At 38.5% G+C, this 19,143-nt stretch overlaps 1 protein-coding gene across 1 annotated transcript in view; it reads left to right on the top strand.

Annotated features, from left to right (window-relative positions):
* LOC133774292 (trifunctional nucleotide phosphoesterase protein YfkN-like) overlaps positions 1-19,143 on the top strand; it is a 96,908-nt gene that overhangs the window by 40,555 nt on the left and 37,210 nt on the right. The window contains exons 3-5 of the mRNA XM_062211938.1: positions 3,571-4,151; positions 5,716-5,863; positions 7,001-7,166. Of these exons, the coding sequence (XP_062067922.1) occupies positions 3,571-4,151; positions 5,716-5,863; positions 7,001-7,166 (895 nt within the window). The remainder of the gene's footprint in view (positions 1-3,570; positions 4,152-5,715; positions 5,864-7,000; positions 7,167-19,143) is intronic.

Here is a 19,143-nt window from a genome sequence, read left to right as displayed (position 1 = left end):
AAGCACCTGGCTCCTGGCTTTGGATCGGTGCAGGGCGCTGGCTGTAGCAGCCATTTTGGGGGGCAAACCAATGGAAGGAAGACATCTCTCACTGTCTAACTCTGCCTGTCAAAAAAAAAAAAAAAAAAAAAAGATTAGCTTTGGGGCTAGTGTTGGGCTGGCATTGTGGCATACCTGGTTAAGCTGCTGCCTGGGACTCCAGCATCCCATATGGGCAGTGATTTGAGTCCCGGGGGCTCTGCTTCTGATCCAGCTCCCTTCTAACGTGCCTGGGAAAGCAGTGGAAGATGGCCCAAATCATTGGGGCCCCACACCCATGTGGGAGACCTGGACGAAGCTTCTGGCTCCTGTCTTCAGCCCAGCCCCACCCTAGCTGTTGCAGCATTTGAGGAGTGAACCAGCAGATGGTAGACACTTCTCTCTCTCTCTGTATCTCCCCCCCGTCTCTTTCTGTGACTTTCAAATAAATAAATTTTAAAAAGATCTGCTTATTTTGCTGCAAAAAATTTTGAAATCCATGAATTCTTTTTCATAACATGCATTTCTTAAAAAAATATTTATTTTATTTTATTTTATTTGAAAAGCAGAATTACAGAGGAAGGGGGGTGGAGAGGAGGGAAGGATGGGGGGAGAGAGAGAGAGTGAGAGAGAGAGAGAGAGAGAGAGAAATTGAGATTGATTCTCCATCTGCTGGTTCACTCCCCAGATGGCCACAACTGCAGGGATGGAGCCAGGCTGAAGCCAGGAGATAGGAGCCTCTTTCAGTTCTCCCACATGGGTGAAGGGACCCAAGCATTTGGGCCATCCTCTGCTGCTTTCCTGGTTGTACTAGCAGGGAGTTGGATTAGAAGTGGAGTAGCTGAGATAAAACTGCCATCACAGGCAGCAACTTTACCCACTAAGCGCTGGCCCCATAACATGCATTTTATGAAAGCTTTTTGAACATTTCTCTCATATAGATCATGTACATGTTTTGTTAGGTTTATACCTAAGTATTTCATTTCTGGGTGTGTTAATATAACTAGATTTTTGTATTTAATTTCAAATTTCAGTTGTACATTGCTGATTTATGAGAAAATGATTGAATTTTCCAAGTTAATGTTATATCCAGAACTCTTGTTATAATCACTTATTCTAATATTATATCTTCATGCCGGCACCGTGGCTCAACAGGCTAATCTTCCGCCTTGTGGCGCTGGCACATCGGGTTCTAGTCCCAGTCAGGGCGCTGGATTCTGTCCCGGTTGCCCCTCTTCCAGGCCAGCTCTCTGCTGTGGCCAGGGGGTGCAGTGGAGGATGGCCTAAGTGCTTGGGCCCTGCACCCCATGGGAGACCAGGAGAAGCACCTGGCTCCTGCCTTTGGATCAGCATGGTGCGCCGGGCTGCGGTGGCCATTGAGGGGTGAACCAACGGCAAAAGGAAGACCTTTCTCTCTGTCTCTCTCTCACTGTCCACTCTGCCTGTCAAAAAAAAAAAAAAGATATTATATCTTCATAAGACTTGTGAACATCAAAAGTGTTATTGTAGATAATTGAAAATAATTCTTAAACTACTGCATGTTGAGTATTCTGCATCCAAAATGCTTGAGAACAGAAGTGTTTTGGATTTTGGATTATTGTGCAATGATATTTGCATATACATAATGAGGTATGTTGGGCACGGACCCAAGTATAAACACAGAACTCAGTTATGTGGCATATACATGTTATATACATAGCCTGAAAGCATTTTATAATATTTTGGTTGTCTAAATAAGATTGGAGTTGGTAAACTCAAAAGACTTCCATAGCCTTGGCAACTCATGATAAGAGCCTAGGGTGATTACTGACACCATAAACAAGAGTATCAATTCGTTAAGTCAACAACAGGAGTCACTGTGCACTTACTCCCCATGTAGGATCTCTGTCCTTAATGTGTTGTACCATGTGAATTAATGCTATAACTAGTACTCAAACAGTACTTTACACTTTGTGTTCCTGTGTGGGTGCAAACTGTTGAAATCTTTACTTAATATATGCTAAATTGATCTTCTGTATATAAAGATAATTGAAAATGAATCTTGATGTGAATGGAATGGAAGAGGGAGCGGGAGATGGGAGGGTTGCGGGTGGGAGGGAAGTTATGGGGTGAAAAAGCCACTGTAATCCAAAAGCTGTACTTAGGAAATTTATATTTATTAAATAAAAGACAGCCCATGAGAGTATTTTAGGCATGGAAAGCCAAGACACTCTGGAAAAAAAAAAAGAAGACGACCTAAATGAAAGATCTCTGCAAGTGAGATCCGAGTGGAAAGAATGGGGCCATCAAAGAAGGAGGTACCTTTCTCTGAAGGGAGGAGAGAACTTCCACTTTGACTATGACCCTGTCGGAATAAGATTGAAGTCGGCGAACTCAAAAGGCTTCCATAGCCTTGGCAACTCATGGCTAGAGCCTAGGGAGATTACTGACGCCATAAACAAGAGTGTCAAATTGTTAAGTCAACAGCAGGAGTCACTGTGTACTTACTTCTCATGTGGGATCTGTCCTTAATGTGTTGTCCAATGTGAAGTAATGCTATAACTAGTACTGAAACAGTATTTTACACTTGGTATTTCTGTGTGGGTGCAAACTGATGAAATCCTTACTTAATATATACTAAACCGATCTTCTGTATATAAAGATAAAATGAATCTTGATGTGAATGGAATGGGAGAGGGAGCGGGAGATGGGGGAGGTGCGAGTGGGAGGGAAATTATGGGGGAGTGGAAAGCCATTGTAATCCACAAACTGTACTTTGGAAATTTATATTTACTAAATAAAAAAAAAAAAGAAAAGGTGAATGTGAAAAACTGAAAAAAAAAAAAAAGAATTAAAAAGAAGAGAATGATCCAAAATGGGAAGCGGGATGCACAGCAGACTCATAGAATGGCAGATGTCCTAAACAGCACTCTGGCCTCAGAATCAGCCCTTAAGGCATTCGGATCTGGCTGAAAAGCCCATGAGAGTATTTTAGGCATGGAAAGCCAGGACACTCTGGCCAAAAAAAAAAAAAAAAAAAAAAAGACCTAAATGAAAGATCTCTGCGGGTGAGATCCCAGTGGAAAGAATGGGCCATCAAAGAAGGAGGTACCTTTCTCTGAAGGGAGGAGAGAACTTCCACTTTGAATATGGCCTTGTCTAAACAAGATCGGAGTTAAGAATAAAGGTAGGACTCTGTATTACAGGGGTCAGTGTGCCTATACTCACCAAAAATAATCTTCAAATTAGCATCTCATTGATCTAGGATTCATTACATCATTGGAGGTCCCCTATTTCATAAGGCTTTCCATGCTACTGAAGAATTTCTTTGCATATACAGTGTCACCTGGATTGCAAAGAGGAATTCTGTAGAATAAAGGCTTCTAAGAGTTTTATAATTTGTAAATACAAGTTGAGATGATTAAATGTAGTGTGTGATAAAATGCATGATCTTCTCATGTAGTCTTTTATAGATAGAAATTTCTACTATTTTGAAAAATACAGAAGTTAAATCTGAAAATGGAATAACATTGTGAAATAAATTTAAAGCTTTTTTTTTTTTTTTTTTTTTAGGAAACCATGAGTTTGATTTTGGTGTGGATGTTTTGGAAGAATACATCAAACAGATGCATTTTACATGGTTACTCAGTAATGTCTATGACAGATTTACTTCTGAACCTCTTGGACATGGTGCAGTAAAAAAAATAGTGACTTGGAACAATATAAAAATAGGGCTAATGGGGTTAGTTGAAGAAGATTGGCTAGATACTTTGGCTACAGTTAATAAATCAAATGTAAACTATAAAGATTATGTTGAAGTTGCTAATGAAACGGCAGTAGAACTGAAAGAAGAAGGAGCAGATCTTGTTATTGCAATAACTCACATGAAATGGGGAAATGATACAAGGCTTGCCCAAACCGCAGAAGGGGTCAATTTGATTCTAGGAGGCCATGACCATGATTATGGAATCAGGAAGGTGAATGAAACCTGGATTGTCAAAAGTGGATCTGATTTTAAATACCTGACAAAAATAAATATAAGACACTTTGATGCATCTTTCCAATATGTATTTGAGAAAGTGGAAGTTGTGAGTTATTTGGAAGAAGATTCATATATTAAAGCAATAGTGAAAGATTTTACTCAAAACATACAGGTAGGTGAATATTTTTATGTTACTAAGTACAGACTAATCACATGAATACTTATTATACAATACTGCTACAAAATAGTATAACAAACAATGAAAATGGTCATTCCAAGAAATTAATGCTAGTTTTTCTTTATTTTAATGTTGATATTCAATTTATATTTTATTTTGGCTATATAAGTAGGTAATAATATTTGACACCTACTTTAATATTTGGACTTAATATTTTAACTATCATTATGAAAGTATTTTTAGCATTCAAATTCTGTAATAATTTCTTCCTTTAATAAAGAGATTACTACTAAAATTTATGAAGCACTGGGTTACAAAAAGAACAGGTGAATTTTATATTAGTTTGAAATGTAAAGGCATTTCCTGCCCTCTCTCCTTTATAACTACTGTGGATGCTTTAGTGGTTTGTAATCAAGTCACTTAAACTTTCATATGCATTTGAATCTTTAAGGCCTATCTTTTTTTTCCGGGGTTCCATGGAAAAAATAGAGTGCCCTTGGGGTGTGTGTGTGTGTGTGTATGTGTGTTTGTGTATTTGTTTTACATGTGCTACATTTGCAAGAGCTAATGGAAAATACAAGCCAGAGTGTATTTACATCCATGTATGCATTGCCTCATATAACTTGTGGTACCTGAATAGTTCTGTGGCTATAGACCTCTGTTCTGATTTTGTTTTAAGCATTAATGGAGACATTAAGTTGGGGTGAACTTGATACCAGAAAAATTAAATGTTTTAATTACAGTTTTCTGGCTCTGAAAGGTAGATGGGAACTCCTAAAATTTATGGTAACTTGGCTCCTTCATTTTGGCTATGAAATGTAAAAGTGATTATTAGGATATGTATGAAAGATCTCTGTGAGTGAGAGCCCAGCGGAAAGAACGGGCCATCAAAGAAGGAGGTACCTTTCTCTGAAGGGAAGAGAGAACTTCCACTTTAACTATGGCCTTGTCTAAATAAGATCAGAGTTTGTGAACTCAAGAGGTTTCCATAGCCTTGGCAGCTCATGACAAGGCCTCGGGTGATTACTGATGTCATAAATAAGAGTGTCAGTTGTTAAGTCAACAACAGGAGTCACTGTGCGAACTTACGCCCCATGTAGTATCTCTGTCCTTATTGTGTTGTACTATGTGAATTAACAGTAAAACTACTACCCAAACAGTACTCTATACTCTGTGTATCTGTGTGGGTGCAGTCTGTTGAAATCTTTACTTAGTATATACTAAGTTTATCTTCTGTATATAAAGATGATTGAAAATGAATCTTGATGAAGAATGGGATGAGAGAGGGAGTGGGAGATAGGATGGTTGTGGGTGGGAGAGAGGTTATGGAGGGAAAAGCTGCTGTAATCCAGAAGTTGTACTTTGGAGATTTATATTTATTAAATAAAAGTTGAAAAAAACAATTTTGATATCCTGTTAGTACTGTGATATTTGGAGAGGAAGCATTTCAAATTCCAACAAATTATCTGATTTTGAGCTAGAGGTTAAGAAGAAAATGATCACAAGGTGAAATAAGAAATGCTGATTTTTAGATAGCTTATTTTCTTTCTTCTTTTAGTATATGTTGGAAGAAGTCCTCTGCCCCATTGATATGGAATTAGATGGTCGTGAAATTACTGTGAGAAGATCTGAGAGCAATCTTGGGAATCTGGTAACTAATGCAATGCTAGAAGCTACTCGTGCTGATGTCGCACTACTTAATTCAGGTGACTTCTGTAATTAATTTGTTTAAAAATAAACAAAAATGACTAAAATTAGTCTTTTAGATTTGATAGTAGCAGGTTATTTCTGTTACTTACAAAGAACAGTTTAGAAATCCATCCCATTGGCTTCACACCTGTTATGCCCAGGTACACCATTCAGAATTATATACTGTTTGAAAATTAAAGCATCAAGTTTAAAAATTGTTTTACTTTTTATATTTTGTGAGATTTTGAATAATGACATGGCTTTGTCATTTATCTATTTTAAAATTAGTATGTAGTCAAGCCTTGATTATATGAGAAAGAGTAGACTGAAATTTTACCCATAATCTTTTGGTCTTTTACCAATTTTCCCTTCTAATTGTGCCATAAGAGAAAGTGATAAGAAAAATCTTGTAGAATAAATGCCAAACCTGTACTAATAGTTTGAAGTTGGCCTACCTAGGATTATAAGGTATTAAGAATCTCTGTAGAGGATAGAAAATCAAAACTAACCCTGCTTTGAAACTAATCTGGATTCAGTATTATCATAAGCTGAGTTTTAGACACCATAACTGTGACTTAGGTTCCTGAATAATGCAAAAGTCTAGAACATGCCATTGTTTAATATCCTTCCAATTTTAGTCCATGTGCTGCCAAAGTGCATACACATTGTTTGATATCCTAACCATAAACTTCATATGTTGCTATTTTCAATTAAATTCAAGTGATGTTAATCTTATTCTTGAATAATTTAAGTTACTGTGTAGAAACATGTCCCAAGAGTGAAATCTACTATATCTTAGATTGTTTACTTAGGATGTCTCTGGAGTTGCTTCCTGTGGAGATGTTTTAAAATAGATGCTGTTTGCTCTGGGATGCCTCGGCATGATCCTGGCTGAAAGCGGGAAGTAGAGTTGTGGCTTTTCACTTATGCTGTTCTGTAATTAAAGAGAGTGATAGCTAACATGAAATTTCTTCTTGTAAAAAAGAATAGATGTAACTGCATAATTAAGATGGAAATAAGCATGGAGAAGGGTTTGGGAAAAGGATTAGGAGTTTTTGGCAGTGTGGTATATCACTCTGAAGTTTTGGACATAGGGTAAAAGGTGACTTTTTATGGAAAAATTAATTAAAATGCATTTTTTAAAATTACTGTAGGCACCCTCAGATCAGATCGGATACATCCAGCAGGGAATTTCACTTTGCATGATCTTTTGGCGATTCTTCCTATAGTGGATCCAGTTTTAGTTGTCAGAGTCACAGGTGCACAGCTGCTGGAAGCACTTGAAAATGGAGTTTACAAATACCCAGCTCTAGATGGAAGGTATGTACATTTATATAAATGGAATCATATAATATTTGCCCTTTTTTCTGGCTTCTTTCAATTAGCATGTTTTCAAGGTTCATTCATGTTGTAGTGTGTTTCAGTACTTCATTCCTTTTTACTGTTTAATCACATTTCATTGTGTGGATAACAACATATTTATCTATACATCAGATGAACATTTTCAGTATTTCCAAGTTTGAGCTATTATGAGTAATGTTGCTATGAAAATTAATGTGCAAGTGTTGTGTGATCATTTGTTTTTATGGATATATACTTAGTAATACAATGGTAGATCTCATCTTTGAGAAAGGGACAAACTGCTGAGTTGTCCGCACCATTTTGCATTTCCCTCGGCATTATGCTTATGTTTTAGTTTCTCCCCTTGCTTGGCAGCCCTTGTTCTCTGTCTTTGGTGATAGCTATCCTAGTAGATGAGAAGTGGAATCTTGTTTTGGTTTTCCTTTGTGTGTCTCTGAAAGCTGTGGATATCTAGCATCATTTCATGTGCTTATTGGCTGCTTGTATATCTCCTTGGGAGAGATGTTTATTCACATACTTTGCCATTTTAAAAATTGTTTTTTTAAAATGATTGAGTTACAGGAGTTCTTTTTATATTCTAGTTATAAGCCTCATGTCAGATATATGATATGCAAACATTTTCTCCTATTTGTATGATTTGCTATATTACTCTAATGATACAGTTCTTTGAATATCAAATTTTTAATTTTTAAGAAACAATTTATTTTTTCTTTTGTTTTTCTGTGCTTTTTAAAAATTAAACTATTGCCTTATGCATGATAACAGAAGTTTATGCCTATGTTTCTTCAATAGTTTTGTAACTTTAACTCTTATCTTTGAGGTTTTCATTTACTTTGAATTAGTTTTTTTCAGTGTCATACAAAGTTGGTCCAACTCTTTTTGTTTATTTATTTATTTATTTTTTGCATTTGGCTTCATAGTTATTTCAGACTATTTGTTGAAAAGACTTCTTTAAAATCCCCATTGAGTTGTCTTTGCACTCTTGTTAAAAATCAGTTTAACATAAATGTAATGGTTTATTTTTAGACTCTAGGTTGTGTTGATTGATGTATATTTGTCTATCTTGAATGCACAGTACACCTTGATCCCTTTGACCTTTATAATAAGTTCGAAACCAGGAAATGTGAATTCCTCCAACTTTGTTATTTTCTTTTAAGATTGTTTTTTCTGTGTAGGGGTCTTTTGTATTTCCAAGTGAATTTTAGAGTCATATTGACAATTTCTGCACAAAAGGCAGCTGAGATTTTGATATGGGTTTCATTGAACCTGTAGACCACTCTGGGGGAGTTTGACCATCTTAACAATACTAAGGTTTTCAATCCAACAACATGGAACATCTTACCACTTACTAGTTTTTCTTTAATTTCTTATAAGAGTGTTTTATAGATATAGGTCTTAGACTTCTTTTATTTATTTCTAAGTGTTTCATTTCTTTGGATACTTTTATAAATGGAATTGTTTCCTTAATTTCATTTTTAACTGCTTATGACCTAGTTTATAGGAATACAACTTTTATAATGAGTACTTTAAACCAATTATGTTTAACATCAGACCAATTTATTGCTAATAGAGATAATAAACTAAAATAGAAGCTTATAGTAATGTAGTTTCTATGTATACAGTCTAGGGGTAAAGTGCTTATGGAGCTCTATAAATATATCCTTTTTCAAAAGAAGAATGTTCAAAGAAAGCAGTACCTTTCTCTGAAGGGAGGAGAGAACTTCCACTTTGAACATGGCCTTGTCTAAACAAGATCGGAGTTGGTGATCTCAAGAGGTTTCCATAGCCTTGGCAGCTCATGACAAGGCCTCGGGTGATTACTGACTCATAAATAAGAGTGTCAATTGTTAAATCAACAACAGGAGTCACTGTGCACCTCCTCCCCATGTAGGATCTCTGTCCTTAATGTGTTGTACTATGCGAATTAATGGTAAAACTACTACCCAAACAATACTCTATACTTTGTGTGTCTTTGTGGGTGCAGTCTGTTGAAATCTTTACTTAGTACATACTAAGTTTATCTTCTGTATATAAAGATAATTGAAAATGAATCTTGATGAAGAATGGGATGGGAGAGTGAGTGGGAGATGGGATGGTTGCGAGTGGAAGGGAGGTTATGGCGAGGTGAAGCCACTATAATTCAAAAGTTGTACTTTGAAGATTTATATTTATTTATTAAATAAAAGTTAAAAAAACAAAAGAAGAATGTTTATTTCCCAAATTATATAGTCAAAAAGAATAAGCTGTAGCCATTTTTCATAAGTAGTAGATTTCTTATTATTGAAGATAGGCACGTATCCACAAAGGGATTTTAAGCATGATTCGATTTGAATTAAGATTTGACTAACATTGTTTAAGCTGTTGATTTTTCTTTAACCTGTACTGATTTATTATTTTGGAACTCCTTATTCTATGACTTCCTTCTCAATGTTGGTCATTTGCTTCACGGAAATAACATAGATAAATTGAAATAGATTTTTTTTTTGACAGGCAGAGTGGACAGTGAGAGAGAGAGAGACAGAGAGAAAGGTCTTCCTTTGCCATTGGTTCACCCCCCAATGGCCGCCGCGGCTGCCGCGCTGCGACCGGTGCACCGCGCCGATCCGATGGCAGGAGCCAGGTGCTTCTCCTGGTCTCCCATGGGGTGCAGGGCCCAAGCACTTGGGCCATCCTCCACTGCACCCCCTGGCCACAGCAGAGAGCTGGCCTGGAAGAGGGGCAACCGGGAAAGAATCCGGCGCCCCGACTGGGACTAGAACCCGGCGTGCCGGCACCGCAAGGTGGAGGATTAGCCTATTGAGCCACGGCGCCGGCCGATAAATTGAAATAGATTTTATGAGGCTTTAGATATATTCTGATCTTTGAGGCAGTTTTATTTCTTTTGGAGTTCCTTTGGTGTAAAGTCATTCTATATCATTTGCCATTTTGAATATCTGCAGAACCAGATATAGTGTCTTGCTTATAATACAAGGCATTTCACAAATTCTTGATGGTCCTATAGCATAGTATGGAATTAGGAATAGGCAAAATTAATAATATTTTGGCAATTTTGCTAGAATACAGACTGAGGGAGGAAGGCATAGCAGTAGCAGGATGGATTTTCAGAGTTAAAACTAAAAATATTTGAAAATTATTTTATAGTGTTTCATATTTAATTTTGACGAATGAATTTTTGCCAAATACTGAGCTATCAGTTGGTAAATTTGAAATGGTATTAGGAAATATGCAGCAGTATAAACAGATATCAAATATGAGCGATGAGCAATGTTAGTTCCTTCTTAGTGTTGCTAATATTCTAGCAGTAAAATTGGTCTGAAATAGTTAATAGGTGCTTGCCTGGACATGGGCTCAGTTAAACACGCGTCACTCTATTTGTCATTAAATGGACTGGGAGGGGGATATAGAGTCAAATGCCAAAATCAGTCTGGCTTCAGGCATGTGACACTACTTTGCTTTTCTCAGTGAATAACTATTGAGCAAGCATTTGCATATGCTGTAATCCAAGTAGTGATGAAACTGTTGTGAATTTATATTTTTGTATTCATCAGTGTGAATTGCTAATATATTTGCAGGAAAAACCTCAGCAATTTAGACTCTTGGTTCCGTTATGAAGAAAAGCCCGATTTTTCCAGTTAAGGATTATGACCTTTTCTGCCTTCAAATGTATCACTAAAGTTTATCCTGTTTAATGATGCAAGGTCTTCATCATTAACCTTAGGTATTGTAATGTGCTGATGATAAAATTATATACAAATGTCAGAGATAGAAACCCTCACAAAAGATCTCAATTGAATTGGACAGAATACGCACTTAGATTTTGCTTTCTTGAAAAAATACCAAATAATAGTTTTAAAATTTTAGTAGCCTTATTAAGGTATAATTCTTACACAGTTCATATGATTTACCCACTTGATGTATAAAATTGAATGATTTTCATTATATTTAGAGAGCTGTACACCTGTTACCACAGTCAATCTTAGAACATTTTCATAATTCCAATAAGAAACTGTCTGTATTCAATAGCGGTCACTCCTCATTGTCCCCCATAACCTCCAGTCTCAGGCAACTTCGTGTGTACTTTCTACATAGATTTGTCTATTCTGCACACTTCATAGAAACTGAATTATATAATGTGTGATATTTGTAATTGGCTTCTTTCACTCAGCAAATATTTTTTTTTAACTTTTATTTAATGAATATAAATTTCCAGTGTACAGCTTATGGATTACAATGGCTTCCCCCTCCCATAACTTCCCTCCCACCCGCAAACCTCCCCTCTCCTGCTCCCTCTCCCCTTCCATTCACATCAAGATTCATTTTCAATTCTCTTTATATACAGAAGATCAATTTAGTATAAAGATTGCAACAGTTTGCACCCACATAGAAACACAAAGTGAAACATACTGTTGGAGTACTAGTTATAGCATTAAATCAAAATGTACAGCACATTAAGGACAGAGATCCCACATGAGGAGCAAGTGCACAGTGGCTCCTGTTGTTGACCCAACAAATTGACACTCTAGTTTATGGCGCCAGTAACCACCCTAGGCTGTCGTCATGAGTTGCCAAGGCTATGGAAGCCTTCCAAGTTTGCCGACTCTGATCATATTTAGACAAGGTCATAAAAGACAGAGTGAGGATAGTAACCAATGATCCTAAGAGTGGCATTTACCAGGTTTGGCATTTACCAGCATTAAGTGGGGAAGAGGACCATCAGTACACACAGGTTGGGAGTAGAGCCATTGGTGGTAGAGTAGAGGTTATGATTACGAAGGAATGAGGCCCAAGTGCGCTAGACAGGGTCTAGAACAAAGGACAGAGTCATTATTAGAGGAGCTAAGAAAGGTGCTGTCTAAGCTACAATTAAGTTTTCTGATTGAGAGGCAAATAGAACCTGATAGAAGGGGCTTGATAATAATCTGGTGGGCTTTAGGCCTTGTAAGTTAAGAGGCCCAGACCTATCTATCTCTTCACATGGTACATCCTAAGGGAGGTGTGAACCTCCTAGGGGAAGGCACTCTGTTGACTTTCATTACTTGGCTGGCCTGGGAGGAGAGCTGGCCAGGTAAAGGCAGGGGGCATCTCTAACAAGAAATTTACAGTTCTGCCTGCAATGTTGCTGACCCTACTTGACCATCCCCTCAGCTGCAGTGGTCACTTTGGAAGTTGGGCTGAGTGAAGGGCTTTTCAGCTTAGAGCCATAAGATCTGTGGCTCTGACCTGGGCATCCTTCGACTCCAGGGCAGGTCCATTTCCAGTGATCCAACTCTTGGCAGAGCTGCCAGGGCTCTTCACAAGCTGACTTCTGCTGAAGCCCAGGCTTACCACATTGCAAGCCACTGCAGTGGACTGGCCTGTTGGGTCTCCTTGAGGGCAGATCACTGTACAGATCAGCCATTAATAGGCCTGCCACCCATTGCTTCTGATGTCCAGCTTTCTTTTCCTCCTGGTTTGTGTTAAAGCAGACCAGAGGATGCAAGTCAAGGGAGTGCCCAAGTCCCATCTCTAATCTTTGGTGGCCTGAACTACAAGTCTATAGTCACAGGCATGTTCTGTAGTAGTTTTTCTAAGGTAGACAATGCCCATGAGGAAAATTATATTCTCACTTTAAAACTTTCTTTCCATTTGGTCTGAAAGGGAGGTTTTTTCTACTTACTGTATACTTCGCTGATGGCGAAGTGAATCTAGCTATGAGATTATTATTTAAGTTCTTATTTTGGCTATGCTATTACCGAAAAATGTTAGCCATCTCTTTTATAAGGTCTAAAGATTAAATTGTGTGTCCTACAGATTCCTTCATAATAGAGTTAGTTTCCTACCTTGAAGAGAATAGAGAAATGAAAGAACAAGTTGGGCTTAGAATAGAGAAATGAGGGAACAAGTCCTAGATCGCTTGCTGACAATAGCAATATTACATGAATACTTAGCAAACCGTTTCAACCATTAGATAACAACTTAAGAAAACATTTACCAGAAGGTCCAATGCCTTCTATAAATTTTAAGAATCATGTATTTGAAAACACCTCTTAAATATCTAACATGGTGTAGTTTGTTTAACCAGTAAACTTAAGCACAACCATATAAAATGTTTTTAGTTTCTTTCTACCAACAAGTTTAAAACATACGATACACAGATTCAGGTCACACAAATTAAAATGTATCTTTGATTGATTTTAGCAGCTGGACAATCTTATCTATAAGCCATTTAAAATAAAACTCTTAATAAAATTTCCCCATGTGGACATACAATATGTACACACATATAACATAGCATAATAGACCAATATAGCAATTTTAATAATAGCTTTTAAAATCTTTAACTCTTTTTGTAGATTGCCAATTGATTTGAATTGCTTTTTGTTTTTAGTAACCTCAGTTAACCATACTTTCTCTCAGTTGGTACTGTTAATACATTATTGGCTTCATCTGTTTACAGAGCCATCCCAAAGTACTGAATACAATAGAAGTGGCTGGGAAAAGTCCATAGGAACCTATAGGAGGACAGCTAAACACAGAACCAACAACGCTTTAGTTTTATGAGCAGCAAATCATATATAACTGTGGATGACAAAAGACTTTAAGTCACCATGTTTAAAATTATAAACTCATCAATCAACAAGAGGCACTTGCTTACTTCACAGTATTTTTGAAAGCACCTGTAGGATTTTACAAGTATGTAGCCTTTTAGGCCTCTGGGGCTTTCTCATTAAGATAACTATCATGTCTAGTAACACAAAATCATTAGACCTTTTAATTCTCAAACATTTGTATTAATAGCATTTTTCATTATAGAAACTTAAAGTTTTGTACCACATCACATCTTGACAGTCCTTCTAATATAATCCAAATAGCCTGATTAGTTGGTGTCTCTATAAGATGAGAGACATAGGTCCTTCGATTTTTTTCAGTTGGGCCCAAACTGGAAAAACCAAAGTCCAGGATTTACTGGAAATTTTAGAGACCAGATTGTTTGAAACTTTGATTTTTTGAATGCCTGTCAAGAATGCCAAGAAGGCTCAAAATCCAAAATATCTGGTTGAAATAAGATTCCTTAAAATCATGACATAACATAGGCCAAATTTGATCATTGTTACAAGGTGATTATTCAAATCTTTGAAAATAAGCACATAGTTAAATAACCCATAGCTCTTAATAAAAATTCAGCTGTTTTTGAACAATTAGAATTTAACAGACATCAAGAGAACATAATAGATTACTTTAACACATTGCTTTAACAGAGCATCAGAGTTTAATTCTATGTCAAAGAGAAATTGAGCTTCCTGTGATCTTTTGCTGTGAGGTTTCCTTCCTTTACCTTCTTTCATATTGGTGACCATGTTTCTTTAAGCATCTTTTGCAGGGCAGGATGAGTGGCAACAAATTCTTTCAGTTTCTGTTTGCTAGGAAAAGTCTTAATTTCACCTTCATTCACAAATGAGAGCTTTGCAGGATATAATATTCTGGGCTGGCAGTTTTTCTCTTAGTACCTGGGCTATGTCTCGCCATTCTCTCCTAGCTTGTAGGGTTTCTGATGAGAAGTCTGCTGTGAGTCTAATTGGAGATCCTCTAAGAGTAATCTGACGTTTCTCTCTTGCACCTTTTAGAATCTTTTCTTTATGTTTCACTGTGGTGAGTTTGATTACAACATGTCGTGGTGAGGATCTCTTTTGGTCATGTTTATTAGGGGTTCTGTAAGCTTCCTGTACTAAGATGCCTCTGTCCTTCTCCAAACCTGGGAAATTTTCTGCTAGTATCTCACTGAAAATGCCTTCTAATCCTTTCTCCCTCTCCATGCCTTCAGGAACTCCTAGAACCCGAATGTTAGGTTTTTTAATAGGATCCTGTAGATTCCCGACAATATTTTTTAGATTTCTAATTTCTTCTTCTTTCTTTGGTTTGTCTGTTTCCTTTCCTGTTCTCTGTCTTCTAAGTCTGATATTCTCTCTTCTGCTTCGCCCATTCTGTTTTTATGGCTCTCTAATGTGTTTGTCATTTGATCTATTTTATTCTTCATTTCATTCTGATTTCTCGTCACTATCACAGTTTCATGTTCTACTAGTTGTTTCATTTCATTTTGATTCCTTCTTAATATTTCATTTTCACGAGAGAGATTTTCTAGCTTGTCCATTAAGGATTTCTGTAGTTCAAGAATTTGTTTTTGAGAACTTCTTAATGTTCTTATCAATTTTTTGAGATCTGCTTCTTGCATTTCTTCTATCTCATCATCTTCATAATCTTGAATTGGGGTGTCTTTTTCATTTGGGGGCATCATAGTGTCTTCCTTGTTCTTGTTACCTCGGTTTTTGTGTTTGTTGTATGGCATGTTGGAGATATTTGGTTTCTTCACTGTGGTGTTTTTTCTTGTTACACTATGGCTCTATATTAAGTGGACTGTCTGCTTTCGGTGGAGCCTTAGAGGCTTGAGATGAGTGTGGACTGAGAGCTGTGTTTGGTTCCTCAGGGTTGAGGGTGTGTCAAAGATGACACTCCCAGGTTAGGCGTGGTAAATCTCTTTCTTTTCTTTCTTTCTTTCTTTCTTTTTTTTTTTTTTTTTGAATTTAAAGGGAAGTAATTCCACAGAGCTGAACGTAATTGAAGGTAGTTAGCAGGCGAATGATATACCCACAGGAGCCAGAGATTGGAAGCTCTTTCCCAAGGACCACACAGGGAATCTCTGCTGCCCTAGGTGTGGGCTCCAATTCTCTTGCAGTCTCCCACTGGGTTGTCAAGTTAGATGCTAATCTCCTGTTATTTCACCCCTTCCCCCAGAGTCAGGTTTTTCTGCTAGGCTCAGGGCCGGTGCAGACCTGAGGTTGCCCTGCTTATGACGTATGTCCAAAATGGCGCTTGCTCTTTGTCTTGCTAGCCTTTGAGGGGTGAGCGGAGAGAGAGAAACTCGTGTCCGTATCGGTCATTTTTTTTTTTTTTTCCTCTCTCTCTTCTAGTTAGCCTGGTGAACTTTTCCCCACGGAGTTTCAAGCCTCGTTCCCTCTAGTCTCCTCTTTCCGCTTGCCCGCTGGTATCTCGGGCTATTGAGGTTCGGCTCACCTCGCGTTCCAGTGCTGGTGCGTTGAGTCTGCCGCTGGTGTCCCGAACTTGGGCTCCCATGCTCTCCACGCAGGTCCACTGTGAATCACTAGTTCCGGAAGAGTTTCCTCTGCTGTTTCTTCCCCTACTCTTCCTTGACCCTGCAGTATCTCCACTTTTATTAACCTGTGTCTTGCCGAACTATGAATGTGCTCCCTTCCTATTCCGCCATCTTCTGGCGAGAAGCCGGTTTTTTAAAACACTAAACAAAATTGATACATCATTGGCGCAACGTGCAAAGCCCCGGAGCAGGTCTCCTTTCTTCAGGGCACACGAAGAGTGAAGCGGCGTGTGGGGGCAAGAAAAGTCCCCGGCACGTGGGACCCACAGGTGGCAGAAGCTGAAGCACAGACGTAGCGGGTGGCAGGCTGGGGCTTTGTGCGCTCAAACTGTCGGGTTGGTGACTGCTGGCACGAGACGCAGTGAACCTCACTCAGCAAATATTTTTAAGGCTTATCCATGTTTTTGTATGCATCAGTATTTTATTATCTTTAATTGAAGAATAATGGTCATTTATATACCTAAATCATATTTTATTTATTCATCATTGTTTGTTTCTGCTTTTTATTTATTATGACTAACGTAAAATAAATATTAATGCATACATTTTCGCTTGGGCCTGTGTGTTTTCATTTCTTTTCATTGTACATTTAGGAGTGTATTCAATGATTTTGTTTGGTTGGTTATTTTTTTTTTCTCACATAGGTGGAGTGAGGTGCATACACTGGTGAGACATCTTGGGCAGTGGGGAGTGGCTGCTTTTCTGTAAAACTAATTAGCAGATCAAGGACTGAGATTTTTGTAACTGGATTTCCCACTAGAAATGTACCATCATTTTTAATGTGTGTTTTTACTGTCAATAGCATTTTAAAACATTATATAAACATAATAATATTGAAAATCCTGGATAGTATGTACACCGTGAACCAAGTTTCTTATGAAGAATAGTAATAGTTTAAATAGATTGAATTAGTACAGTAATCTTGCGGAACAGGAAAATGACAAATGTACTTGTAGTCACCAGCAACACTTTGTGATAAATTCTAGAATTGTGTTAGAAAAGATTAGCTTTGAGGGTAGGAATCAAGATGGCAGCTGCATAAGATGCTCTGGTGACCACCACCTTACAGAGAGGACAATTTGAACAGCTGTACACATGCAGGTCACCCCCACAAAGCCAGGCAAGAGACTACACTGCCCTGTTTTGCTTAGGTAATAAGGAAAATCCATTGAAGAAAACAGAAAGGAAAGAGTTATCTGTGGAGGCTGGTGCTAGGGTGTAGCAGGTGGAGCTGCTGCCTGCAGTGTCAGCATCCCCTATGGGTGCCAATTGGAGTCCCAATTGCTCCTCTTCCGATCCAGCTCTCTGCTGTGGCCTGGGAAAGCAGTAGAAGATGGCCCAAGTATTTGTGCCCCTGCACCTTCGTGGGAGACCTGGAAGAAGCTCCTGGCTCCTGGCTTCAGATTGGATCAGCTCCAGCTGTCGTGGCTGTGTAACTGTGATTTTCAAGTAAATAAATAAATCTTTTTTAAAAAATAGAGTTATCTGTGTCACCTTTCCCTCGGCTGCAAAGGGCATGGCTTGAAGAGCTACCTCCCAATTGTAACAGGGAGAAGGAACTGAACTTCAGTGCTAGGCCTAATCTGAATGAATTTAGTCAGATTAAAACCCCTGCTCCTGTCCCCAGTTCCATACTTGGTTTTTTATTTAAGATTTATTTATTTATTTGAAAGTCATAGTTGCATAGAGAAAGGAGAACAGAGAGAGAGAGGTCTTCCATTCAATGGATTGGTCACAACAGCCGGAGCTGCGCTGATCAGAAGCCAGGAGCCAGAAGCTTCTTCCAGGTTTCCCATGCAGGTTCAGGGGCCCAAGGACTTGGGCTGTCTTCTGCTGCTTTCCCAGACCATAGCAGAGAGCTGGATCAGAAGTGGAGCAGCCAAGTCTCGAACCGGTGCCCATATGGGATGCCGGCACTTCAGACCAGGGCGTTAACCCACTACGCCACAGCACTGGCCCTCCCAGTTCCATACTTGTATTGTATTCTGACTTTTTGGAACTCTTACAGCCAGATGGCCTCTGCTGCCCTTCCCCACACCACCTGCAGAAAATGGAATTCCAGTCATGTGGCAATGCCAAGAGACGAGAGTTAAGACCATGCCTTGGAGCTCGGAGCGCAGTCTGCTACCCTGAGAGCCAACACCTGATAAACCCTAAAGGCTTCTACTCCCAAGCCAGGCCTCACAGGTGGAGCCTTTGCACTTACCAAGCATCAGGTAGAGACCTGTGCTCGGGTGGGATGGGCTTATATTGGTATGTGTCATGGCTGGCCTTGTGCAGGCTTGACAGGCATCTCCAGATCTTGGGACCAAGGCTCCAAAGTGACCAGTCTGGGGTCAGTGTGGGTCAGCAGGGGTCTACTTTTATCACCCTCATAAAACCTTGGGCTGACGTCAAGGAGTGAGGGGAACAAGCCAAAGCTTGTATGCCAGTAAACAGGGAAATCTATCAGAAATGGATAGATTCCTGGACACATACAACCTACCTAAATTGAACCAGGAAGACATAGAAAAACTAAACAGACCCATGACCAGTCAGAAATTGAATCAGTAATAAAGTACCTCCGAACAAAGAAAAGCCCAGGATCGGATGGATTCACTGCTGAATTCTGACAGACATTTAAAGAAGAACTAACTCCAATTCTTCTCAAACTATTCAGAATAATTGAAAAAGAGGGAATCCTCCCAAATTCTTTCTATGAAGCCAGCATCACCTTAATCCCTAAGCCTGAAAAAGATACAGCATTGAAAGAAAATTGCAGACCAATATCCCTGTTGAACATAGATG

Source organism: Lepus europaeus, chromosome 15 (assembly GCF_033115175.1).
Source record: "Lepus europaeus isolate LE1 chromosome 15, mLepTim1.pri, whole genome shotgun sequence".
NCBI lineage: Eukaryota > Metazoa > Chordata > Mammalia > Lagomorpha > Leporidae > Lepus > Lepus europaeus.
Note: the sequence above shows the minus strand (reverse complement) of the source record. Positions and strands in the feature narration are given on the sequence as shown.